Here is a 25,079-nt window from a genome sequence, read left to right as displayed (position 1 = left end):
CATCACAGTTCCATCTTCACTCCTAGTCTTAGTGACTTAGTCTTCCTAATATTAATTTTCAAACCAATTCTAGCACCCTGAACTCGCAAAACCTCTAAAAATTCATTCATTTTGCTCACACTTTCATCTGGGATGCTTAAATCATCAGCATAATCCAAGTCCAGGAGACTTTTTCCTCCCCATTTGATTCCGTGTGTCTCCCATTGCCTTTCCTGTGCTCCTTAAGACAAAGTCCATCAAAATAATCCATATAAAGGAGGATAGAACACAACCCTGCTTAAGTCCTGAGTTAATACAAAACCAGCTGCTAACCTCATTTCCTACCTTAACCGCAGCAGTTTTATTCTCGTACATAGCACTAATCACTTTAATGTATTTGTCTGGTATACCATACAAGGATAAAACCTTTACTAAAGCACTTCTATCAACAGAATCGAACGCTTGCTTGTAATCTATAAAACTGAGAACCAAAGGTGTTTGAAAACTCAGGCACTTCTCAATTATTAGTCTAAGTATGAAAGTTTGGTCGACACATTCTCCACCTTTTCTGAAACCGCCCTGCTCTTCTCTTAAAACTTTGTGTACGGCATCTCTCAGTCTAAAAAGTATCATATTACTAAGTAATTTACTACCTAGAGAGACCACACTAATGCCTCGATAATTACCACACTCACTTTTATCACCTTTCTTATAAAGTGGCTTAATTAAGGTTTTCCTAAAATTGTTAGGTACTTCCCCTTTTTCAAAAATCATATTCATAATCTTCTGTAACTTATTTCTAGCCTTAGAGCCACCATATTTAATAAACTCATTTATTACCCTATCAGCACCTGTAGCATTAATATTCTTTAATCCTTTTAATACCGTTGCTAATTCTTCCTCACACACCAAATCTTCTTTCACATCCAAGGTATCAAAAACTTTTTCATTTTCCTCTATATCTTTTCTTGTAACTCTATCTCGGTTAAGCTAGTTCTCAAAATGTTCGACCCATCTCTCCTTAGTTTTTTACTTATCGCTAATTGCGACCCCATTCCTATCTTTAGCTGGGATAAGTCCGGATTGACTACTCCCTCTCAATTTGTTAACGTGCCAGTACAATATTGTACTATTATGCCGTCTAGCTGCATCTTCCAGATCCTCGGCAATTTTACCCATGGCCTCCACTTCACACCTCCTTAGTTCATCCACTTTCTTTACATTTCTTTTGTTTTCATACGATCTATCACTCAGATAGTGTAGCCTAAACAGATTAGTTTTTAGGTCAGTTTTTTTAATCTTTTTTAATGTAGAGGAATAAAAATGTATCTGACCAGAGCGTTGAATAAGGAAATGTACGCTAACACGGATATCGCGTATTTAGATTATTGTCATGCGTAAAAAATGTTCAGACATACATTTTGATGTGAGACACATCATGTAATTGCATTTTATATGTCCTTATTTTCAAATTGGTTATATTAGAGGAAAATTTCTACATTCAATGTAGCATGTGCCCCTCCCAGTGTTGCCAGACGTAGTTATTATCGTAGTATAATTAAGAATCAAAAGCATCCAAGCACAATCCTCTCTAAGACAGCATAATTGTAGCACAATCTAAGGCAATGTAGAAAAACTCATAATAACGTCACATCCAAAAATCAAACAAACACCAGAGATCATTTTTTGAATTTTCCGACTAAACTAAATGTAATGAGTAGAGATGTCTAGGAATGTAAAGCATTGGTATACATAGTGAATATAGATAAGATTCAAACTGCTACATTGCCATATTCAAAAATGAACCAAGCGATCTAGAACTTTTTCCAGTTCCTTTTAAACTTTGTGCTTGTTTAGTCTTTAAGTAGGCCTTGCCAGTGATCAAGGAGAGTAGTAAAGTTATCAAGAGTAGGATAAAAAAAAATTATTACAATATAATTCCAAAACATTGGCTGAAGAAAGATTTTAATGAAAGCAGAGGAGATTTCTTACATTTTGTTTTAAATTCTATTTCAAATTTAGCTATTTCAGGCAGCTTGAATCTCATTTTCTGATCCTTTTGAACTTTCTGCTTGTCTAGCCTGTAAGTAGGCTTTGCCAGTAATCAAGAAGAGTAGTAAAGTCATCATGAGTAGAATGAAAAAATATTACAATGTAATTCCAAAATATTGGTAAACATGCAGAGCATGTTATATCAACATGTGTTTGTTGTTGACAACAGTCAACAATGTTTAGTATTTCAGCCATCCACTTTGCAATTAGGCTGAAGAAGAAAGACTGCCTCATAAAGACAAAGCAGGGAAAATAGATGTGCCATGATTGGAATGAGAGCAGGGGAGATTTCTTTGCTCTCGAATATCTCTTCTCTGCTTTGAATCCTTTGAAGGATTCCAAGGACTCTAAGGACCAAGTGTTATTGAAATATATTTGCCATTCAGTCCATCTATGTGCGGCTGCTGCTACAGCCGAGATACCAAAGAATGTCGAAGCATTTGTGGAGATGGTTGTTAATTATGTTACTTTAAGTTCAAAAAGAACTGCGATTCTTATGGAGTTTCAGGAGTACTACAAAACATCCTCAAAGAGACTACTTAAACTCGCAGACACGAGATGGCTTGCTGCTCACCAGTGCATTGTGAGACCTGTAGAGTCTCCTTGAACCCTTTTTCGTGCTAGCTTCAGCAGAAGACCGGCAAGTTATTGCAGACAAAATCTTGCTAGAAATGGAACAACTTCACAAAAATCGTATTTGCTTTTTTTTAAGTATGCTCTCAACGACTTCAACTCCTTCAATGCCTTTTTCCAATCGGCAAAAATTCTCATCCAAGATTCGCAGTCTGAGTGTGAAAAGTTCATCAAGACTCTGTGTAGCAACTTCTTCCAAGAAATGTTTTCCAGAAACTGTACAAAGCTCAATCCATCAAATCCGAGTCATTATAAATCATTAGAAGACGTTTCTTAGGAGGTAAATGTGCGGAATTCCTTATGACATCAATGCAGAGTGGTAAAATACCCCCTGAGGACATAAGCACTTTCTATACACATGTTTAGGTTTTTATACTAGCGCAGCGACACAAACGCAGAAGCAATTCCCGCACGGTAATCCTTTTTTGAAGTTCCTTGAGTTAGCAAATCCCAAGATGGACCTGGGAACTGAAAGAACCAGTATTCTGACACTACGCGTCGTGGTATATCGATTTTTAAGTCTCATCCCAAAACTCACAGATATTGACGTCCAGTGGCGCAAGCTGCCATATACTTTAGTGACTCCGAAAACAAAGTTATGATTAAAATGACTATAGACTTGATGTGGAGAAAACTACACGAAGCAAGGAATTTCACCGACGAAAGAATTCTCCCAGACCTGGCAGAACTCGTCAAGAGGGTGCTCTCCCTACCGCATTCGAATGCAGACTCAGAAGGAATTTTGTCTTGGATGAGTGATGTCAAGACAAAAAAAAAAACGGAATAGGTAAAGAAAGTATTGAAACCGTCATGGTTATAAAATCGCGACTAAAAATAAAAGATACGGTTTGCTGCAAATATGTCCCAACAGACAATCAGATAAGGCTCCACAATTTCGAGAACCTCCATTGAGGCCCTCCACCCCCTGTTGAAGAAGACGAATTTGAAAGCGAAGATGAAGTAGACCCCGGTTTGCTGCAAATATGCCCCAACAGACAATCAGATAAGGCTCCACAATTCCGAGAACCTCTTTTTAGGCCCTCCACCCCCTGTTGAAGAAGACGAATTTGAAAGCTAAGATGAATAGACCCGTGAATATGAACTCAATTTTTTTAATGTATGTGAAGGAAAATTTGGATGATGAAATAAGACTATGTTTTCAAAGGCACCGCTTCGAGAAGAAAGGCAACTTGGAGTGAAATTGAGCTTCAACAAAAACCCAAATTGTCAACCAATATCCTTTCCCTGGACAAGTAAAAAGCCTTTTTATTTATTTCCTATACTATTCTTACTTTGCCTAACTAACTTGCTCGTGAAACCTGGGTGTAGCACAGATCTGTCCAAAAAAGCATAATCCTTTCCGTACGATATGCCCCCCCCCGATGGAATAGTGCTAAAATAGCACTATCACGCAACAGGTGGTAACTCTAACAGGCTATGCACGTTCCACGTTGGTTGTTGAAGGTATAAATCAAACATAACCTAGAAGAGATGTCTAAAAGATTACAGGGCAGATTAAACCACAGTCATCACAAAGTAGGCAGCAACCAAGGGACAACCTTAACCCTCCAAAAATTACGTAAGTAGCTCGGCTACATAAAGTATACTAAGTATTACCAAGGTACTTTATTTTCCTTACTATTGGTTTGAGGTACAACTTCTATAAGATTTCTATCAAAATATATAATGAACTAATAAAATAAGTTTGTACCTCAAATAAAAATAATAACATTTCCGGGTTTTTTTTTCTTTGCTTAATTTTCTATGTAATTTCGTGTCACATGTTACAGAAACTTTCTAAAAAGCTACTTTGAGGAAATCTTAAGTACCATTTTAGGTCTGGAGGAATCAAGACAGAACGGAATTTTTGAAAAACAAAAGCGAGGGGTTCTTCCAAGGGCGGATCTAGGATTTTTTTCGGGGGGGGGGGGGGTTTACTAATTTTTGACTCAGTTTTCGACTAATTTTACTGATTTTTACATAAGTTTTACTAATTTTCGACTCGGTCAAAAATTTTGGGGGGGGGGGGGGTTCAAACCAGGTAAACCCCCCCCCTGGATACGGCCTTGGGTTATTCGTTCTTTAAATTAGATTTACCAAGACAAATGCAAGATCCAAATCAAATTTTGCAACATCGTCTAGTAAACAAGCAATCATTAGAAGAATTTATGTATATATGTATATATGTATATATGTATATATATATATATATATATATATATATATATATATATATATATATATATATATATATATATATATATATATATATATATATGTATGTGATATAGGTGAATGTTGACATTCACCGGTGAATACCCAAAATGCCCTTTTTCTCATTGGATTTAGTCAGCGTTGCCAGTCAACTTTTTCAGTTTTATGCAAGGTTTGACGGTGACAGGTAAGGTTTTCAACTCATTTCTGAGATTTATAACCTTATTGAACCTAACTTTAACTTTTGCCATCAAAGCTTGCATAAGACTGAAAAAGCTGATTCGCAAAGCTAATTGAATCCAAGCAGAGAAACAGGAGATAATAAAAGCCTAGAGAAAATCCTAAAGAGAATGCCACATTAGGCTTTCTCTGGCAGAGAAAAGCCTAATGTGCAAATATATAGCCGAAATTTGTTTGTAAACTATTATATTTTCATTATATTTTGTTTTATTTCATTAGCATTAACCAAACTTCACTTCCCACGTGTTGCCCAGCTAATAGAACAGTATATATATATATATATATATATATATATATATATATATATATATATATATATATATATATATATATATATATATGACGGCTCTTCGTCGTCATCAAACTGCTGGGACCCAAGCCATTTCTTCATATGCATGAAGAGGTGATAATCGCTTGGCGCCAGATCTGGGCTGTAAGGTGGATGGTTGAAAACGTCCCACTTGAAGGACTCAAGAAGGGCTGTTGTTCTGCGAGCAGAGTGAGGACGGGCCTTATCGTGGAAAAAAACGATACCAGAAGTCAGCATACCACGGCGTTTGTTCTGTATAGCCCGTCGTAATGTTTTTAGTGCTTCACAGTACACGTCTTGATTAATGGTCGTCCCACGTTCCATGAATTCAACCAACAACACCCCTTTGGCATCCCAAAACACCGTTGCCATCAGTTTTAGGGCAGAAAAATCTTGCCGGGCTTTTTTTGGTTTGGTAAGCGAATCTGAATGTGCCCACATCTTTGACTGTTCTTTTGTCTCAGGGTTCACGTACTTAATCCAGGTTTCGTCACCGGTCACGATTCTGTTTAACAATGGTTCTCCTTCGTCCTCATAACGTGACAGAAAGTCTAATGCAGAGGCCATTCTTTGAGTTTTGTGGTGGTCGGTAAGAATTTTGGGCACCCATCGTTCACAGAACGTACGGTAACCCAATCTCGCTGTCACTATCTCGTACAAAAGAGTCTTAGAAATCTGTGGAAAATCAGTAGACAACTCCGCCATTGTGAAACGTCGATTTTCACGAACTTTTGCATCAACTGTCTGAACGAGTTCGTCAGTCACCAAGGATGGTCTACCACTCCTCTCTTCATCATGAACGTTTTCTCGTCCACTTTTAATTAAACGTACCCATTCACGGACAACTCCTTAAATCATAACTTTTGGTCCGTACACGGTACAAAGCTCACGATGAATAGCAGCTGCAGAGTATCCTTTGGCTGTAAAAAACCTTATAACAGCACGCACTTCACATTTGGCGGGATTTTCTATTGCAGCACACATTTCAAACTACCACAATACCTGCACTAGCGCAGGTACGATGTTCACTCGACTACGGCTTGATGGCCACTGACATGCTGAGTGCGTGAATACACAGAGGGCGCGCTACTCCCCCCCATTACACGTACTGTAACCAATCAGAGGTTAGTTTCTGAATTGCCCTCGTATATTATATATATATATATATATATATATATATATATATATATATATATATATATATATATATATATATATATATATATATATATATATATATATATATATATATATATATATGAACTTTTATATTATATAACTCTCCTGGACTTAGATTATGCTATTGTAAGCATAATAGATGAAAGTCAGTCGCTATTCAGTCTCTGACCTGTTAAGACATATTTATTCTTTTAAAGGATTAAATCCCAGTTTTGAACAGATGTGAATTAAAAGGATTATATTTGGACTTAATTAAAGACTAAACTTCATTTTATCCTAAACCCCAAGAATGACTAGGAGAGTATGCCCCGAATGCCGCTGCAGGGCAACGTTAAACTGTTTGATATGCAATGACTGTGGATCATATTTTCACGAACAATGTGCTGGAATTGAACGTTTCCAATGGACTAAAAGTTGGCCATGCCTAGATTGTTCTGTGAAAAAGGATAGTCCAAAAAAGGTAATTACTTTTGCTGATACTTATTCCAGTCAACCCCAGCCTCTCCCAATTACTCCCCCTCGTCGTCTATCAGGCAATGACCTGGCGAACATTGTGATGGAAATTCGACCGCCCCCTCTAGCTCCAAACCTTCCAAGTAATAATGACCACCTCGAAGCCAACAAATCTAATGCCTCCTGCCTGACTGAAACTACTACTTGTGGCAATTGTTGTTCTAATCCTCTATCGGACTTATCACTTCTTTCGCTTATAGCAATGCGAGATAAATTAGAATTAATAAGCAAGGAAATATCTGCAATCATAGACCTTAGGTCACGTCTAAATTAAATCCCTCCAAAGTCGTCTGATGTTAATGAGGATCAAAATCAGGAAATTATCATTAACAAATCCCACCCGGATAAATATGCAATTGTTTCCTGTAACAAAGAGGTGATGAAACAAACTTGTATTTTTCAAAAGTTCAGTTACCTTGGGGATAACATAATTAAGAGTTCATCTGACCTGGAAAACATGAAGTTGAATACTAATGAATGCGAACTAAAGGTCAAGGCAATCAAGATAAGCGGTCACGAACTGACTACACATAAGGGTGTATGCAAATTTGCCTGGAATGATATTTGCAAAAAATGTAAATATCTGCATGTTTGCAAGAGTTTTAATGTTGGAGGTGAGTGTAAGGTCTCTGACTGCCAACTATTACACCAGAAAGTTTGTTTTAAGTTTGGAAGTGGTCGTTGTTTTGGTTGTGACCGGATTCATTTGAATCATGGCTATGACGCATTCAAAAAACTTTTTAATAATACAAGATAGAGTTATCATCAACTGTCAAACTCTCTCCCGTGTATGTATCTCTCCCACTGTTCCCACCAGCCCTCAATAGCGACAGGAATCCGAATTATCAACAGCACCAAACAAACCCATTCAGAAGACATCTATATTACATTCCAGCTACTTCTCATTTAAATCACCAAATTAGTCCATCTCCTCAGTCCCGTTATTGACACCAAATGTACCCAAGAACTTACAACAAGTCTACAATAACAAATCAAGAAACCCTAGTTTGATACATTGCTGCTCCTCCTACACATTTCCCAGAATCCTTCTAGTGAATGTAAGGTCACTGGTAAATAAAATGGATGAACTTCAAATTAGTCTTGACAAAAACCAGATAGATATTGCTTGCCTGACCAAATAATGGACTGCAACTGAAAACTATTGCTCCATTCAAAATTATGTTTTCCATTTTAAGACCAGGTTAGACAAAGATGGTATCTCTATATCTCATGATGGAGGAGTTGGTTTTTTTTGTCGGTCTACCCTTCCTAATCGGATTCTTTCATTTTACGAAATATTGAACAAATCCAAAACCGAAGTTCTATGGCTATGGACCAGACCCAAAAACCTCCCAAAAGAAGTATCTTGCTTGATTTTTTGTATTATTTATTACCCTCCTCGTAGTGGATTTAAGAAGGAGCTGACGGAATATCTGCAATTTTGTACTGACAGAATTCGCTGCAAGCATCCTTATGCTGCAATTACATTATGTGGTGATTTTAATGAGCTAGAGAAAAGTGGCTTAAAAGTAGCTTAGCTCTGATCTTAGCCTTGATCAAGTGGTCAAGTCGCCTACACGCGGTGATAAAACCCTAGACTTCATTTTTACCAACATTGAAGATTACTATTGTGTCCCCAAAGTGGCCCCCCCCCCCCATTAGGGGTAAGTGACCATCTATGCATCTTTTGGACCCCCTTATCTTCCTTTCCCCCTAAGCAATTTATCAGTTACTCTTATAGACCCATTACTGACGAGAAGGTTGCCCATTTCAAATTAAAACTTAGTTCCAAATCTTGGGCCAATATCCTGTCTTACCAATGGTAATGAAATGGCTTCTAAGTGTTCAGAAGAACTTTTCCAGTTATATTGTGACACCTTTCCAGTAAAAAATATTACTCACAAGTCTAATTGCAAACTGTGGATAAATAAAAAAATTTTGTACCTAATAAATTAACGAGATAAAGTCTTTAAGAAAGAATTTTTCTAAGAATTTCGAAAATTTAAAAACATCGTTGTCAGCAAAATCCTTAAAGCAATGACGGAGCACGACGCTCACGGCCTCAATATGTTACTGTATTCGGACCCTACGAAATTCCACAAAAGTGTCCAAGATCTCATGGGAAAGGTCTCTTCAAAATTTTTCTTACTGGACAGTAATGATGACCCAGTGGGTGCGGATGTCATAAATGATCATTTTGCTTCAATTTGTAAAATTCACCCGCCACTCCAACATATGCTGACCAACAGTGCAGTGAGTGACATTCCTGTGATTGAAATTCATCAGACTCAACTTAAACTCGAAACTCTTGATACAAATAAGTCAGTATACCCAGGTGATATCCCTACCAAATTGATTGTAGAATGTGACCAGTATTTAAGTGTACCTCTAACTGTTATTTTTAACCAATGTTTTGTAGATGGTATTTTTCCAGTGTGTTTTAAACGAGCTATTATATCTTCTATACCGAAAACTAAGACCCCAAAAGTTCCCTCTGACTTGAGACCAATATCAAAAACCTCCATTTTCTCTAAAATCTTTGAAAATTTTATTTACCATTTCCTTTTTGACGATACTCATGATAAAATCAACCCAAATCAGTTTGGCTTTAGGCCGAATCATAGCACCACGCATTGATTAATTTATATATTTGATACTATTTTCAAACATCTTGAGTTGAATAATTCCTACGTTGAGGCTGTTTTTGCTGATATTAGAAAAGCCTTCGACAATTTGGATCATCAGACATTTATAGATAATGCAAGGGCTTTAGGGGCAAGAGATTTTTTTTTACGTATGTTAGCTAGATTTTTGTCAGGCCGTGAGCAATGATTAGTCCTCCCTAACGGGGATTTATCAGAATTTTCCTCGATTTCCTGTGGTGCACCTCAAGGGACTAAGTTAGGTCCTTTAGCATTTTTAATAGCTTTTAATAATGTTCTACCAAGTTTTGACAACTATTTTAAATTTTCGGATGATTTGACATTACTGAACCTTTGTCAAACATCTAATACTTTGAATGTTAGACTCGATTCACTAATTAACAATTTAAAGAATGATCTTGACAATGTTAAACTCAACTTAAGCATAACCAAAAGCAGTTTCATGTTATTTTCTTTTTAAAAAAATATACCCCCTATCAATAATTACCTTTGCATACCAAATTTAAATACTGTTAAACTGCTTGGTGTGCAGTTGGACAACGACCTTAAATGGATTTCCCACTTATTTAAGTCAGGTTGTTTTCTCCTTAAAGCTTTCTCTCTTCTCAAACGTTTCTCCATATCAATCCAAAACCTTAAAAAGATTTATTGTTCTTATATAAGACCCTGTCTGGAATATGCTTGCCCTGTCTGGCACCCCGGGCTGACCAAAGACCAATGTTTTAAAATTGAAAGTATTAAAAAAACAACCATAAAAATTATCACGGGGACAGAGTATACTACATACAATGAAGGTTTGGCTAGACTTGAACTTATTACATTGGAATCACGACGTCACATCCTTACCATGAACTTTGGTCTCAAGTGCCTTAATTCTGACTATCATCGACGTTTTCTCCCTCCCTTTAAAGAAAATCCCCCAACTCTTCCTAATACAAGGCTCAATGCTCTTAGAGCTCCAAATACCCAACTGGACCTGTATCCCCAAATGTTGACCATGAGGTACAAAAAATCTTTTGTCCCCTATTTTGTTTCCTATTTTAATAAATGATATAACTTTTGTTTTATGTTTATCCCCTGACATCTGTTTTATTATTGATTCAATTTTTGTTTTATGTTTATCACATAACATTTGTTTTGTTATGGTAATTCTGACGTGCCTATGCTAGCTTTTGTGCTATTTTAGTCAATAAATCATATTCTATTCTAATAGATGAAAGTGTGAGCGAAGTGAATGAACTTTTAAAGGCTTTGCGTGTTCAGGGTGCTAGAATAGGTTAGAAAATTAATGTTAAGAAGACTAAGTCACTAAGGCTAGAAATAAGTGAAGATGAAAAGGTGACGTTGGATAACAAAAAAGCCGTTTAATTAGAACAAATAGCTCTTTTGAAAGCACTAAAAAAAAACTTTAGCGTAAAGAGCAAGGTATTGACGAGGGGGAAAATCCACTCATACACGTATTAATTTCTGTTCGTTTTAACTTTTTATGTTGCTTCTTACTTTCACTTGAAAAAACATGTTTTTTTTATAGTTTCTGATCGTTTTTTAAATAATGCTGGGAAATCTGCCGCCCCCTTCATGGAAGAATTCTCTTCCCCCATGAAAAATTCCTCCATGAAAAGATCCTACCACGTAACCCCCGACCCCGGCCCCCCACAAGAAAAAATTCCCCTGAAAACATCTGTATACTTCCCAATAACCAATACTATATGTAAACAATGGGCAAAGTTCATAACTTGCAGCCCTTCCCCCGGGGAATGTGGGGTATTAAGTCGTCCTCAAAGACATAGTTATTAGGTTTTTCGACTATGCTGAATAAAATGTCTATCTAAAAATTTTTATCCGGTGACTTTGGGAGACAAATGAGCGTGGGAGGGGGCCAGTGGCAGATATAGAGGGGGGCGAGGGAGCGCGCCCTCCCTAACATAGCTTAAAGTAGTGTAATTTACTTAATTAACGCAAGTTTGCGTTAATTAAACTTGTTCATAACGAAAGTTTATCGGATCACCCTATTCCCCCCCCCTCTTAAAAACCCTGGATCCGCCCCAGGAGGGGGCCTATTTGCCCTCCAATTTTTTTGGTCACTTAAAAACGGCACTAGAGCTTTTAATTTCCGTTCGAACGAGCCCTCTCGTGATATTCTAGAACCACTGGGTCGATACGATCACCCCTGAAAAGAAAAATATCATTTTCATTAAGATTCTATGACTTTTAGGGGGTGTCCTCCTTTTTTCGAAAATAAGGCAGATTTTCTCAGGCTCGTAACTTTTGATGGGTAAGACTAAACTTGATGAAACTTATATATTTTAAATCAGCATAAAAATTCAATTCTTTTGATGTAGGCTATCTATTGGTATCAAAATACCGTTTTTTGAAGTTTCGGTTACTATTGAGCCGGGTTGCTCCTTACTTACAGTTCGTTTCCACGAACTATTTGATAACTCATTACCATAACACAATCAACACATGAGGAAGGGGTATGGGGCAAGCAGGTATTTACAACCCCTTTGGTGATAAGCATATTTAAAAGGACAAAATATATTAGTACTCGGAAAAAATACAACGCTTCATTAAGGTATTCATTTATTCCCTCGTCTTGCAGGAAAAAGCTTTCGGTACCCTCTCTCTTCCATGTGTGCCATAGAATTAGAAGTAGACATTTTCATATTTTGAAGAAAATCCGGGAATTATCCATATTCTAGCGGGAAGAGGGGTAATCTAACCGACTAACCCCTCCATAGAAGACCTTCGCACATGAATTTGTGCAGAAAAACTTGCCTCCACAGCTTCTGAGTCAGCAGCAGATCTGTACGCAAGATTGAGGAGGTAACTACGAGAATCTTGTTGTCTTTTTGAGCCCTTACGTGACTGAAAAGTGTATGTTTTGCGCAATTTCTATAATCAACATTTTCAAAGAGAATGAAAAAGCAACATTAAAAAAAACGAGTATAAATTATATGCATATATATTCAATGGGGGAGAGACTATCACCTACATGGTTGTCTTGTTAAGAGCTATATGTCATCGTGAACGACGGATAGTCATAAGAAGCTGGGAAATGGCTAAATCGATCGTGAATTCTGAGTTATATTGATCTTTTTAGGGCTAAAACCAATAAAAGGGCATCCTGATATTTCTTCAAAGCCCCATGTCCTCTGGTCGCCCCAATTGTCGTTACAACGCATTTTAATGCAACTATTTTCATTACAACAGAGGAAAGATAAAAAAAGCGCGTTCATGAGTGACACGATAAGTACGGTCCGAGAGGTAAGGGCCTCAAATTATGTAAATAACCTATATAAAGCAGAGGCTTTATAGCACCGGAATCCGACAAAATTTTCATCTTTATGAATGTAAACCTTTCAGCCCGAGCCTCCTTCAGCTGTTTCACCCCAGATTCACAAATATAAGCACAGTTTACCTTTTTGTAACTATTGTAACTATTAACTATTCGATAGCTCTTGTAACTATTCGATAGCCCTTGAGTCGATGGTGCATGTGCTCGGTGTCTTTTTCCCTTGGGTCAACAGTGCGCGCGCTTCGTTTCAAAACCCCTTTGGTAAAAAGTTCTCACATTCGGTTTACGACCTCCTTTGGTCGACAGTGCGTCAAACTTCACATCTGAATCATTTTGATAAACACTACGCATGCACTATCATCGACTTCATTCGGTCAACGTTAAGTCTGCACCGTCTCTAGCATTATCTAGCCAGAATTGCGTATACTCTGTCTCCGACCCCACTTGGGTTAATAATGCACACGATCCATCGCCCTCCCATTTGATCAACAGCAAGTCCGCACCCTTCCTGGTACCTTTTTGGTCTGAAGTACGTAACGTCTCCGGTCCCCTTTAGTCGATAGTGCAAATGTTCCGCCATCAACTCTTTTTGTTCGACAGTAAAAAAAGGTCGTCAAAACCTCTGGATTGTCCCTTTTTTAATTCGCTGAAATATTCTTCCCCCGTTTTATCATTCCCTAAGAACCCCCCTCCCCAAGCGGCACCTGATCCCAAACTACAGTGAGATGCGAGCAAAATTTCGTTACCGCTTTTAAGCAATGTTATATTTCTGAAGTATGAGTGTAATTATGTCATACAGTATTTTAATTTCTGTGAATTTAAGATAGAATCGACCTAACCTGACTAGTTTCTTTGTTTGTATATACAGTTCAAGTATTAACTAAGAACTAAAAATAGGCTATGGCGCTTTGCTGGTTTTGTACATTTTTTTTTATAATAATAATACGAATTTGAACGTTCCCTCTCCCACCTCCTTTGGTCGGGATCGCAATATGGATGCCCATAGAATCAAAATAAACAAAGTACAGTTTCCATAAATGGCGTTTCATTTAAATCACCAAGGGCAGCCAAATTGAAATCTGAGTTTTTGATTGGTTAAGAGGAAACTTACACTACCATATATCTCTTAAAATATTAAAAAAAGTGGGGCATTCAGTTTCTAATGAATAAGAGCTCCATATGCAGTTATGCAGTTTTGGTAGTAGTGAATGCCAAATATAGAAAAAAGAAACATGGGTGAAAAGTCAACGAAAAATATAAGGTATATAACAGTCTAAGATGGTATAATTTCCCTTTGATTGTTATCTTTGGGAATCAACAAGTTGTTATTTTTGAGGATGATAAACGTGATCTGATTTAATCAATTTGTTTTGCTGATATATTTCAGCTATTCAACGTTGCAACACTGACGAAGATGTTGTACTGCCCTAAAAAAATCACTGTTTTGAAACACAAAATCCTAGAAAATCGCAGTTTCCATCTGTAAATAGACCTAAGATGGATCCAGAGAACAAAAAGTTTTTACGTCGAAGTCCTTGTCCATGGTGCTGCCGTCATCAACTCAACCCTTGCAGAATTCAAAGAGCGTTTTAAGTTCGTTGACGATTTGTCTGCACTTCTCAAGTACATAGTCCGGAACGCGGTAGCAAAACAGCAGTTTCACCCAACTCTCTTCATGGACTTCATCACCCAATGTCAATAAAATGGTCAATCATATTGCACGCAAAGGTTACTTCCTCAATCCAGAGTTTAACAAGTATGCGTAGGTTGGGCTTCTCTGATCGCCAACTCCTACTTGCGTATACAATCTACATCAGGCCTACCTTTGAGCATTGTCGTCTCATTCGGGACCCCAAAACTCAAAACACTGCTTACATGTCAGAAGACCTAGAAGATGTTCAAACACGTACTATTAAAATAATACTCGGACCCCGCTTCGGCAACTATGAAAGTGCTCTTGAACTTGCCCAAATTAATCGCTCGAATATATGATTTAGTAATCAAATTTGGGAAAACACTATTAGCCAACGAGAAGCACCGATCTGTTTTTCCACCTTCTGTACAAATTAGCAGAATTACTAGGCATGAGAAATATACAACATCCCGTTAAGTGCCGTACAAACAGATTTGTAAACTCCTTAGTGCCATATTTTGTAAGCGCAAATTTTTTTTTTACAAATCTGAGGCTACTTATACCATTTAGGAGTTAAAAGTCAAAACACGTTAATTAGATATTTTACAAACAGTATTTTATCTTCATCCAAATTGTGTGTGAGAATTCCTTCGCCTGTTGATAAACAACCTGGGATAGAGGAGAACCATATTAATCACATGTTTTAAAAAGAGTGTTTGATTTTCTCTAAGTTAGTATTTAAGGATTCACGAGGACTACCACTACTACCAACAACTCACCGCAGCACCAGCAGCATTTTAAGGTAAATGTTGCAATATGTAAATCAAAAACCAAAACGAATTAAGAAAAATGTCAGAAATAGTCCAGTCTTCATCAACGCTGGTATTCAAGAATTTTTCAATTTGATGCTTAGCATTTATTTTTGAAGAATCTAAAAACCCAAGATTTGGCGAGAGGTTATATTAAAAGATTACTGCACAACAACTACAAGGAAATGTAAATTTATTTCTATATGCAATTTGCACCAAAATGGAAATTTTCCTCCAAAACTTACTTTTTAATGGAAGTCTTCAAGCAGTTAACATAAAAAAGTATTTTGAAAAAAAAAACTAACATAAATTACATTAAAACGTTTGAAAAACTGTTTTCAACATAAGAACAGAGCGGAATTAAGCCCTGAAACGAACAAAAATAGTCATAAAACAGAAAAAAAACTAATAAAAAATATTAATTACAATTTATGTTGGTCTACTGCCTCTCTCAAAACTTACTAAAGTGTGAAGTGACATTGGTGCTTTACTGAAAATTTCTAAACAAACTGCTTCTGAAATTGCTGACTAATGTTTTATAAAGTTATACTTAGCATGAAAAATTTTGTATTCTTTTGAAAGAAATGGGATTAGAAGGAAGACGCATTGACAAAAAAGGCGACCTTTTCAAATAGTAACAATTTATTAAGCTTGGTAAAGCTTACGCATTTTTGAATAAATAAATAAATTAACTATGACAAATATGTTTTTAGCTTTTTTTTTAATTTTTTCCTGGAAACTCGCATTGTCTTTTTTTTATCGTTATGACGAAAAAAAAAAAAAAACAAAAACAAAGCACTTTCCAAAATATAGCTTTAGATTGCTATCAGTAAAGCGCAAATGACATTCTAGCCTTTGAGGAAAATTGTTGATTTCCCTCAATTGCCTTTCCTGTGCTCTTAAGACAAAGTCCATGAAAATAATCCATATAAAGGGGGATAGAATACAATCCTGCTTAACTCCTGATTTAATGCAAAACCAGCTGCTAACCTCATTTCCTCCCTTAACCGCAGCAGTGTTATTCTCGTAATTAGCACTAATCACTTTAATGTATTTGTCTGGTATACCATACAAGGATAAAACCTTTACTAAAGCTCTTCTATCAACAGAATCGAACGCTTGTTCATAATCTATAAAACTGAAGACCAAAGGTGTTTGACAAATGAGGCACTTCTCAATTATTAACCTAAGAGTGGAAATTTGGTCGACACATACTCTACCTTTTCTAAAACCAAACTGTTCTTCTCTTAAAACTTTGTCTATGGCATCTTTCAGTCTAAAAAGTATCATATTACCAAGTAATTTACAACCCACAGAAACCTAGACTAATGCCTCGATAATTACAATACTCACTTTTACAATTACCAAACTCACTAAAATTACAATTACCAAACTAACTTTTATCACCTTCCTTATAAAGTGGCTTAATTAAGGTTTTCCTAAAATCTTTAGGTACTTCCCCTTTTTCAAAAATCATATTAATTATCTTCAATAACTTATTTCTAACCTCAAAGCCACCATATTTAAGAAACTCGTTTACCACCCTATCAGCACCTGGAGACTTATTATTTTTCTTAATCCTTTTAGTACTGTCACTACCTTTTCCTTACAAAACAAATCTTCCTTCACATCCAAGGTATTACACACTTTTTCATTTTCCTCTATATCTCTTCCTGCAACTCTTGCTCGGTTTAGCAAATTCTCAAAATGTTGTGCAAAATGTATTGAGACTCGTGGTTAAATTACATATATCTATGCATTGGAAGCAGAGAGCGAGTCTTTCCGCAAACTTCCCCTAGCAAATTTCCTTTTTCTTTTTATTACAATAAAAATGTAATAAAAATAACAAGAATACGACAATGATTTTCAGCCAGTGTAAAGGTGCTCAAAACAAAACAAAAAAAAAGATAAAATGTAATAAAAATAACAAGAATACGACAATGATGTTCAGCCATTGGAAAAACCAGAACTAAAAGACAAAAACAAATATTTCGGCAAGGACCTTCGCCAAGTTGCCCTCAGTGCTCAAAACAAAGCAAAAAAAAGATAAAAATTAATTCAGAAAGCTAACCTATTCAAGTGAAAATTAACAAAGTTGAAGAAACGCTGAAAGAAAAAAAAGATTAATAAAAGACTATTCACAAATAGGTTAGCCTTTTGAGTTAGTTTTTATCTTTTTTTGTTTTGTTTTGAGCACTGAGAACAACTTGGCAAAGGTCCTTGCCGAAATATTTGTTTTTGTCTTTTAGTTCTGGTTTTTCCACAGGCTGAAAATCATTGTCGTATTCTTGTTATTTTTATTGCATTTTTATCGTTTTTGTCAAAAACTTTGAGGGAGGAGAGGACATACCGGTTCTTATTTGTGTCTCTTTGAAATATTGAAACTAAACTGATTATCAAAGAAGCCATTTTTTCTGAAAACTTGATTAGTCTTTGTATATTCAAATGTTCTGATAAAAAAAAGACTATTAATAATATACCCAAATTTATCTAAAGCACAAATGACACTCCAGCCACTTTTCTACAAAACCAATTTACGATAATTTAATGCAAAGTCATCAAGTAATATTCTTTGTCATTTTAAACCAAACTTATTTGATCGTAATAAAAAAAAAATCGGGTTAGTAGAAAAGCTGCATTAATAGCTAAAGAGATAAATTTTGCCCAGTCTAATTTATCAATAGTCTTTTATTAACCAAGGTTGGTTTTTTGTTTGTTTGTTTAAGTGTTTCTTCTCTTTTGTTAATGTTCACTTCAAAAGTTTTGTTTTTCTTGCACTGAGGACAGCTTGGCCGTCCTCAGTGCCCTTAGTACTTGCCAAAAGTCCAAGGTAAGTCCTTGCCAAAATATCTGTTTTGTCTTTTCGCTTCGTTATTTTCCACTTTCTTGTTCACCCTCGTTTTCTTGTTTTTTTTTCTTTTTTTATTTAAAGCTTTCTGGGAGAAGGATGGGATAGTCCGATTCATATTTGTGATAACTTCTGACTGCTTAAAATTTGACCTTATCATTAACTTTAATTCCTGCTCATTATTGATACCTTTTTTATTTTATTTCAAAACAGCTTTTGCTAATTTGAAGTTCCCCCCCTAAACTCGGTCATCAGGAATCACCCCTCAACCCCCCCCCCCCATCCTATAATATTAATGCCATAAGTGCAAGTTCCCAATTTTCTCTTTTATGTTGGGAGGGGGGCGTCGGGAGATTTTTTATGGAAATGGCCGTCTCAATTGCAAAAAAAAATGCACTTAAGGCTATCTTGTTTTCAAACGTTCAAGAAGAAGGTCATCTCTCATTTACTGTTAGACAGACACCTAAAAAAAACTCTTAGACAGACGCCTAAGAAAAACCATCTTATACTCCAGGCTAATAATCACCAACATACCTTAACACAAGGCGATATAGAACATAGATGTCAATAGAACTCGTAGGGATAGGGTGTCAAAAGGTTCTCCAGAATCCTTAGGGAGCTAAATTGGATTTTCCTCTGTTATGTGATTCTTAACTACCGGTTTGTATTCTTAAAATCAGAATAGTTTCTTGGAAAATATGGAAACTATACCCGCGTTGCAAACGCTTTGAAATAAACTGTACCGGTTTTCCAACTAAAATTTTACCGCAAGAGATTAATTTGTACCATTTGAACAGCAGGTTGAAATTTGCCATAACAAAAAGAAAATTTTCGACAAATTTAAAGTTGAACAAGCGTCCGAGTGTGGAAGGAGTAAGTAAAACAAAAATGTACCAGAAAACTTGTATAATACCAAAAAAAAAAAAAAAAAAATCAATTGTACCGCATTGTACCAAAATGGTACAATTGTACCATGTTGGCAAAACTAAATTACACTCCTTAATGCCTATAAACCGTTAAAATGATGTTAAAATTAAGCGTCTGTCAGAAAAGGAAGACAAATGACCTCCACGCTTTGACCATAATTTTATTTATCTGTTATTGTTATGTCAAATTTTGAGCCAGTAAAAAGAACAAAACCATCCAATTGGTTCTTTTGCATAAAACTAGCTTACACGTCACGCGTAGCTGCAGTCTTAAAACAAAGGAATTTCAAGGAAAATCTTCCCATACAGAAAACTCCCCCTCCTAGTAAAAGTCCCCTGCGGACCATTCTTCCCCCTGGAAATCCCCAACGGAAAATTCCTGTCACCCTCCCACAAAAAATTTCTCCAATAATTCCCCTTTACTTGAGAATTGAGTCCATACACCAAGTAACACAAAAACGCACCGAAGCAATAAACACGAACATCGAATTTTTTGTCATTCTTTCCACGATAGAACTAATCCCAGATTAATTATTAAGAGGGCATTGGGGGGGGGGATTTATATCTAAAACCTTTGCTAGATCTTGTATCGAACAGCTTGCCGATCGGATGAATAGTGTAGTAATGCATATAGAAAACACAGATAGGCATACACGACATTTTATCTACTATGAAATGTTATGTACACAGATTTTTAGTGAATAAATTGAAATAAAAAGAGCACAATTCACAATATTTTTTACAAATAAACTTAATTTCTTTGTGTCATAAGCCTATTATCTTAGTAGCCTTTAATCCCACTTAGAGCATAAACCTACTCCAACTGTATTTTGTTATGTTTCTTTTTTCTCACCTGTAAAACTTGGCCAGGCTCATCCCAAACACTAAAATTCACACAACCACTTTTGTCAGCAACTTTACATGTCCTAACTTCGTGACCATCCTTAGTCAAATTTGGGGTCCCTGAAATAGTACCCTTCATTAATTATACCAAATAACAAAATGATAATAATAATAAACGGCAAGCAATGATAATAAATAATAAATAAAATAAATAATAAATTTATTTGGTTAAGCTGGGGTCAAATTTAGTCAATTTGACTCACACTGATGCTTCTGGAGATCAATATCATTGCCTAAAATATGGATAACAGTTTATTTGAGCTGAAGATTCAAGCTACTGCTTGAAGATAGTCCGTGACAGATGCAGGAAAGGAGGGGGGTCTTGGCTTGGGAGAAGTTTTATTGTTATAAATTAACTTACACTTATACACACCCTTGACTGTTTATATCAAGCATGGTCAACTTATAATGGATTGGGTCAAATTTCGTGTGGATTGTTTCTGGTTTGTATAAGGAAATCGGCCTTAAACTGGAATACTGAGAAGTGCAAACATTTAGTGGTTAAAGTACCAAAAAAAAAATTAAAAAAATGCACAATCATAATCGCGTTTTTTCTCATTTAAGTTTTTTCTCATTTTCTCATTTAAGTTGATTCCTGTGCTGTGGTGGCTAAGTGTTTACAATTTTTCTTCTGTATCAGCTATTTGTTCTTCTCTCCTTTGTATATATTAAGAGTATACTTAAAGGAGGTTAGACTGATATTTTTACAAAATATTACCAATGTTCTATTTAGGCTTTAGAAAGATTTTATTCAGTATTTTGAATAACCACTCAATTCTTTTTCTACCAGGTTTACCCCCATTATTGTGTGATCAATATAGCCTATGTGAGATATATATTTTGCATCTTCGCTATTACGATGGTATTATAATCCTATGGTATTAGGATTGTTGGTATAGAAACCAAGGGATTACACATAAGTTTGGTGCCATACTATTGATGTGTTCCTGGTGGCAAATAGGAATGTGGATTCAAAGTTACTGCATTCTTACTACAATTAATGCAGTAGGCTACTTGTCATTCTACCCTTTGATTTATTTAATTTTGTAGTAAAAGTCTAGTTTCTTATGTTGATCAACTTTTAAAATTTAAGACATGGTTCTCAATTTTTTTTTTTTGGGGGGGGGGGGGGTTACAGCTTGTTAAAAACATTATATTTTTCCACAGCACCCCTAATACATCACAAATTTTTCAGTTCTGGACCATCTTGAGAAATGGGAAAACTAGATTTGTTTTAGAGAGGATAGAGATAAATTAAAAAAAAAAAAAAAAAAAAAAAAAATACAAAACAGAATAACAACAAGAGAAAAAAAAATGCAAAATAACAACTCTGTCCCATTATAATTTTATTTTTATATTTTAAATATACATAACTTTGCTAACCTTAATTAATAAGAACTCGGCAATTATTGATGTAACAGTGAAAAATTAAAAACATATACTATTTTCCCTGGATAATATAAAATATCTAATTTCAATTATTTTCATAATATCTATATTGAGTCTGGGCAGCAACCATAATCTTCGTTTTAGAAGCTGGTGATGAAGCAAATTCACTCAATAGGGTTTGATTTGAAGTTGAAGCGTACTTTAATGTGGTTCGGCTAGTTTAAAATAAATCAAATGTGAATTTTATGTAAAGAAAGAGTTTACTGAACATTGATTGATGATTAACATTATTAAAACTATCAGTGGGATGTCTGGCCTTGTTTTTCACTGCACAACTTCATAAATCTCAGAATAAATAGGATATGGGAACCTGAATTTCTTATTAAACATTAATTTTTAAGATATTCTAACTTTTATTGCTGTGACAGCCCAAAATCCAGCTTTGCACAAATAGAAGGCTGAAAATAGAATTAATATTCGTGGAGCTTTACCAGTTGGCACTAAATATTCTTGTACTGATAAAGGTAGAATTGATAGAACTAAATTTAATTCAAGACTTTTAAACGCGGTAAGAAGTGTATATTATGAAAAAGGGCTTTAAATTGAGCTACTAGTCAAGCAGATATGGTTTAGTCCCTAAAAATAGTGTCTGACTCCTTAGAATCTCCTCTGTTCCGAAGTAATTGTGTTAAAGTATTTTCAATAGTTCTTTAGGTTATACGAGACAAAATTTGGCAACGCTGTAATCAATTTAAAAGATTGGGCGATCGGCGAAGGGTATTTTCTTCAAAATTTGGCATCACCAAACATAGGACGATGGGCTATTACTTCTGGCTGGTCTTTTTTTGTTGTTGTTTCTAGTCGGTTAAAAATAAAATATTATTATTATTAAAGCCTAAAACAAACAGAAACTACAATGAAGCCAAAGCCAAACAAACACAGGTTACAACAAGAAACGTGGTATTGCCACCTCTTAGCCGCTTCTTGTACTGATAGCCAAAAATCAGAAAGCTCCAAGCTACATAATTTTATCTTAATTGATTTCATAGAGGTTACAAACTGGTACAACAGTAGTAAGGCAATACTGAATCCGAACAGTGATTTCGTAATATGCCTTACCACGGGTCAGACACCTATTACTGCGAACGGTACTTGCCTTACCAGACTGGTTTTCCTGAGGTAGAAGCCATTTTTTTGGGGTCAAACACAGAGAGAGCGGTTGTTAGTCTATATAGAGTGACTTGAATAGTTGGTTTTTTTTTTAAACTTGGCAAAGTATAATGTACACAACCATGTTTTGAGAGTTTGATTACATGTCTTACCAGAAGGGTTTCTAAGGTGAGATCCATTTTTTTGGGGTCAAACAGAGAGAGAGAGCGGCGGTTAGTCCAATACACAGTAACTTGATTGGTAGTTTTTTTTAAAAAAAACTTGGTGACGTATGATGTACTCAAGCAAAAACCCTATAAATGTTCATACACTACATTCCAAGTTTCATTATGCTTTAACACATTGATTATAGTACATTACATTTTATTAACTTTGAAAACAATGGATTCGTCAATTTCCAATGTGAGTACACTTTCATTTTTTATTTCCCCAAAAAAAAAAAACGTTTTACTAGTAAATTCAAATTTCAGGGGGACTTAGCCTCTGACAAAGAACCACAAACAAGCGCTAGTATAGTAAAAACGCGTACCTAAGGGGTAAAATATAAATTAAACATACACACAACAGGTGAACTTGACCGAGCCCTCCATTTTGAAACATATTAGAGTCATAACATAATATAAAAGGAACTACATTCAAGTCATTGTAAACCTGAACAAAATAAATAAGAGGGCAAAAGCTCCCCAGACTTTAAGACAGAGCATTAGAAATTTTAACCAAATAGCAAGAGTAAATACCGTTTAATAACCAATAGTGTTATACGGACATACATACATAATCGCCATGCAATCTTACTCAAAAAGGAGTTACCTAATAGAAAAAAAAAATAAAACAACATTATAAAAAAACAAAGACATAATCTTTATCTAATCAACCAGTTTTTGCCCGAGAGATCGAAATTGAAAAAAAAAAAAAAACAGACGCGAGATAAATTTTAACCTGTAAAAATAAACCCGCAAAGTGAGTCGAAAGCTAGAGAAAGATAAGCCATAATGCAGAAATTATCAATTTGAATATCCTAAAAGCAAATGAAAAGCACACATGTAAATTTCTTAATCCAAAGCGCACATCAGGAACCAATAATAGGTGAACGAACTTAAACAAATTGCAAGGCCCATATTGACAGAGTTGACCAACCGCGAGAATAAATAAATAACTTCACCATGGGTAAGAAGAGGAAAACACCTATGTTTATGAAAATTTCCAAAACAAGAGTTCTAGCAAATATACCCCTTCTTGTCTCATGACTGGAGAGCTAAACTGTAGCTTTGGTAACAATTTTTAAACAATCAAGAATGATAATGAAACTTGTGCGAACGAAAATGTTTGTTTTTTGAACTTTCACTTAATTTCAAAACAAAAGAATAATTTGCATCAAAGAGACGAAAATCGAGAACCGGGTGCTCACGCATTTGGAAGCATTACAGCCAGAAGGAAGATTCATCTGATTGGCTATTTGTGAAGAGGCAAGCTCTTTATGACAAGCGGAGTAGCAGCCGAAAGATTATTACTTCTTACTTTGTTAAGATACAGAATATTTAACTCTTCGAAACCTGAACAAACAAACAAAAGGAAAATATTACTGATGTTTTGCAAATGTTAAAATACAAAAGCCACCTGCGATTATTAGAGCACCTTTAAGCCATTATGCACATCACGCCTTAATGACCAATAAACTTTTTGCCTTTAAACAAGAGGAGGGCAAAATTTGACCTCTTAAGCATTTATCCAACAAAATGGAAAAAGAGGATTGTTTTTTTTCATGCTAAATTTTGCCTTCTTTTTAATGAAGAGGATTCCTGAAATTACCCCCCTCTGGAAAAGAAACCAAGATGGTATTAATCAACATATATGGACGAAACGGATTGCTCTCAAAAGCAGTCTTAATTTGGAAATATTATTATTTTCACCTACAGCTTCTAACTATTTCTGTCCAACTTTTTTTTTGTTTTTTTTTTAAACTTTCTGTGTGTGGAGGGGGGTAAATTTTTAGTTTAAAAAATTTGGTCACAAGTTGAAAAATGCTTCAATACCGATAAGACTTGTTTGGTTTTCTTAACCTTCTGAGGGGTGAGGGGATAACTTTGTAGTTTAAAAAATTATAGTGAGAAGTGTATTATGGTGTGAGGGTATTTAAAATTGGTAAGAGGTCAATATTCGTGAAAAATACGATTATAAAAATGTTTCACTACTGATAGGTTTTTTTGCCATTCTTAACTGTCTGAGGGATGAGGGGGTGAATGTTTAGTTTAATAAAGTATTTTATTAATAGAAAATCGCTTGACTACGGATATGGTGATCGTGATTCTGTGAACTTTTC

The 25,079-nt window shown here is 35.5% G+C and overlaps 1 protein-coding gene and 1 non-coding gene across 2 annotated transcripts in view; both read right to left on the bottom strand.

Moving 5' to 3' along the window:
- The window catches only part of LOC148948434 (SOSS complex subunit B1), a 71,211-nt gene that overhangs the window by 14,752 nt on the left and 31,380 nt on the right, over positions 1-25,079 (bottom strand). The window contains 1 exon segment of the mRNA XM_089093928.1: positions 20,151-20,260. Coding sequence (XP_088950054.1) covers positions 20,151-20,260 — 110 coding nt within the window.
- On the bottom strand, positions 4,172-4,319 carry LOC148948435 (U12 minor spliceosomal RNA). The gene has a single exon (XR_016142253.1). It is a non-coding gene; the product is annotated as a U12 minor spliceosomal RNA (small nuclear RNA).

This window comes from Artemia sp. Qi Xiang Cuo, chromosome 9 (assembly GCF_049724085.1).
Source record: "Artemia sp. Qi Xiang Cuo chromosome 9, ASM4972408v1, whole genome shotgun sequence".
NCBI lineage: Eukaryota > Metazoa > Arthropoda > Branchiopoda > Anostraca > Artemiidae > Artemia > Artemia sp. Qi Xiang Cuo.
This window is presented reverse-complemented; position numbering and strand designations above follow the sequence as displayed.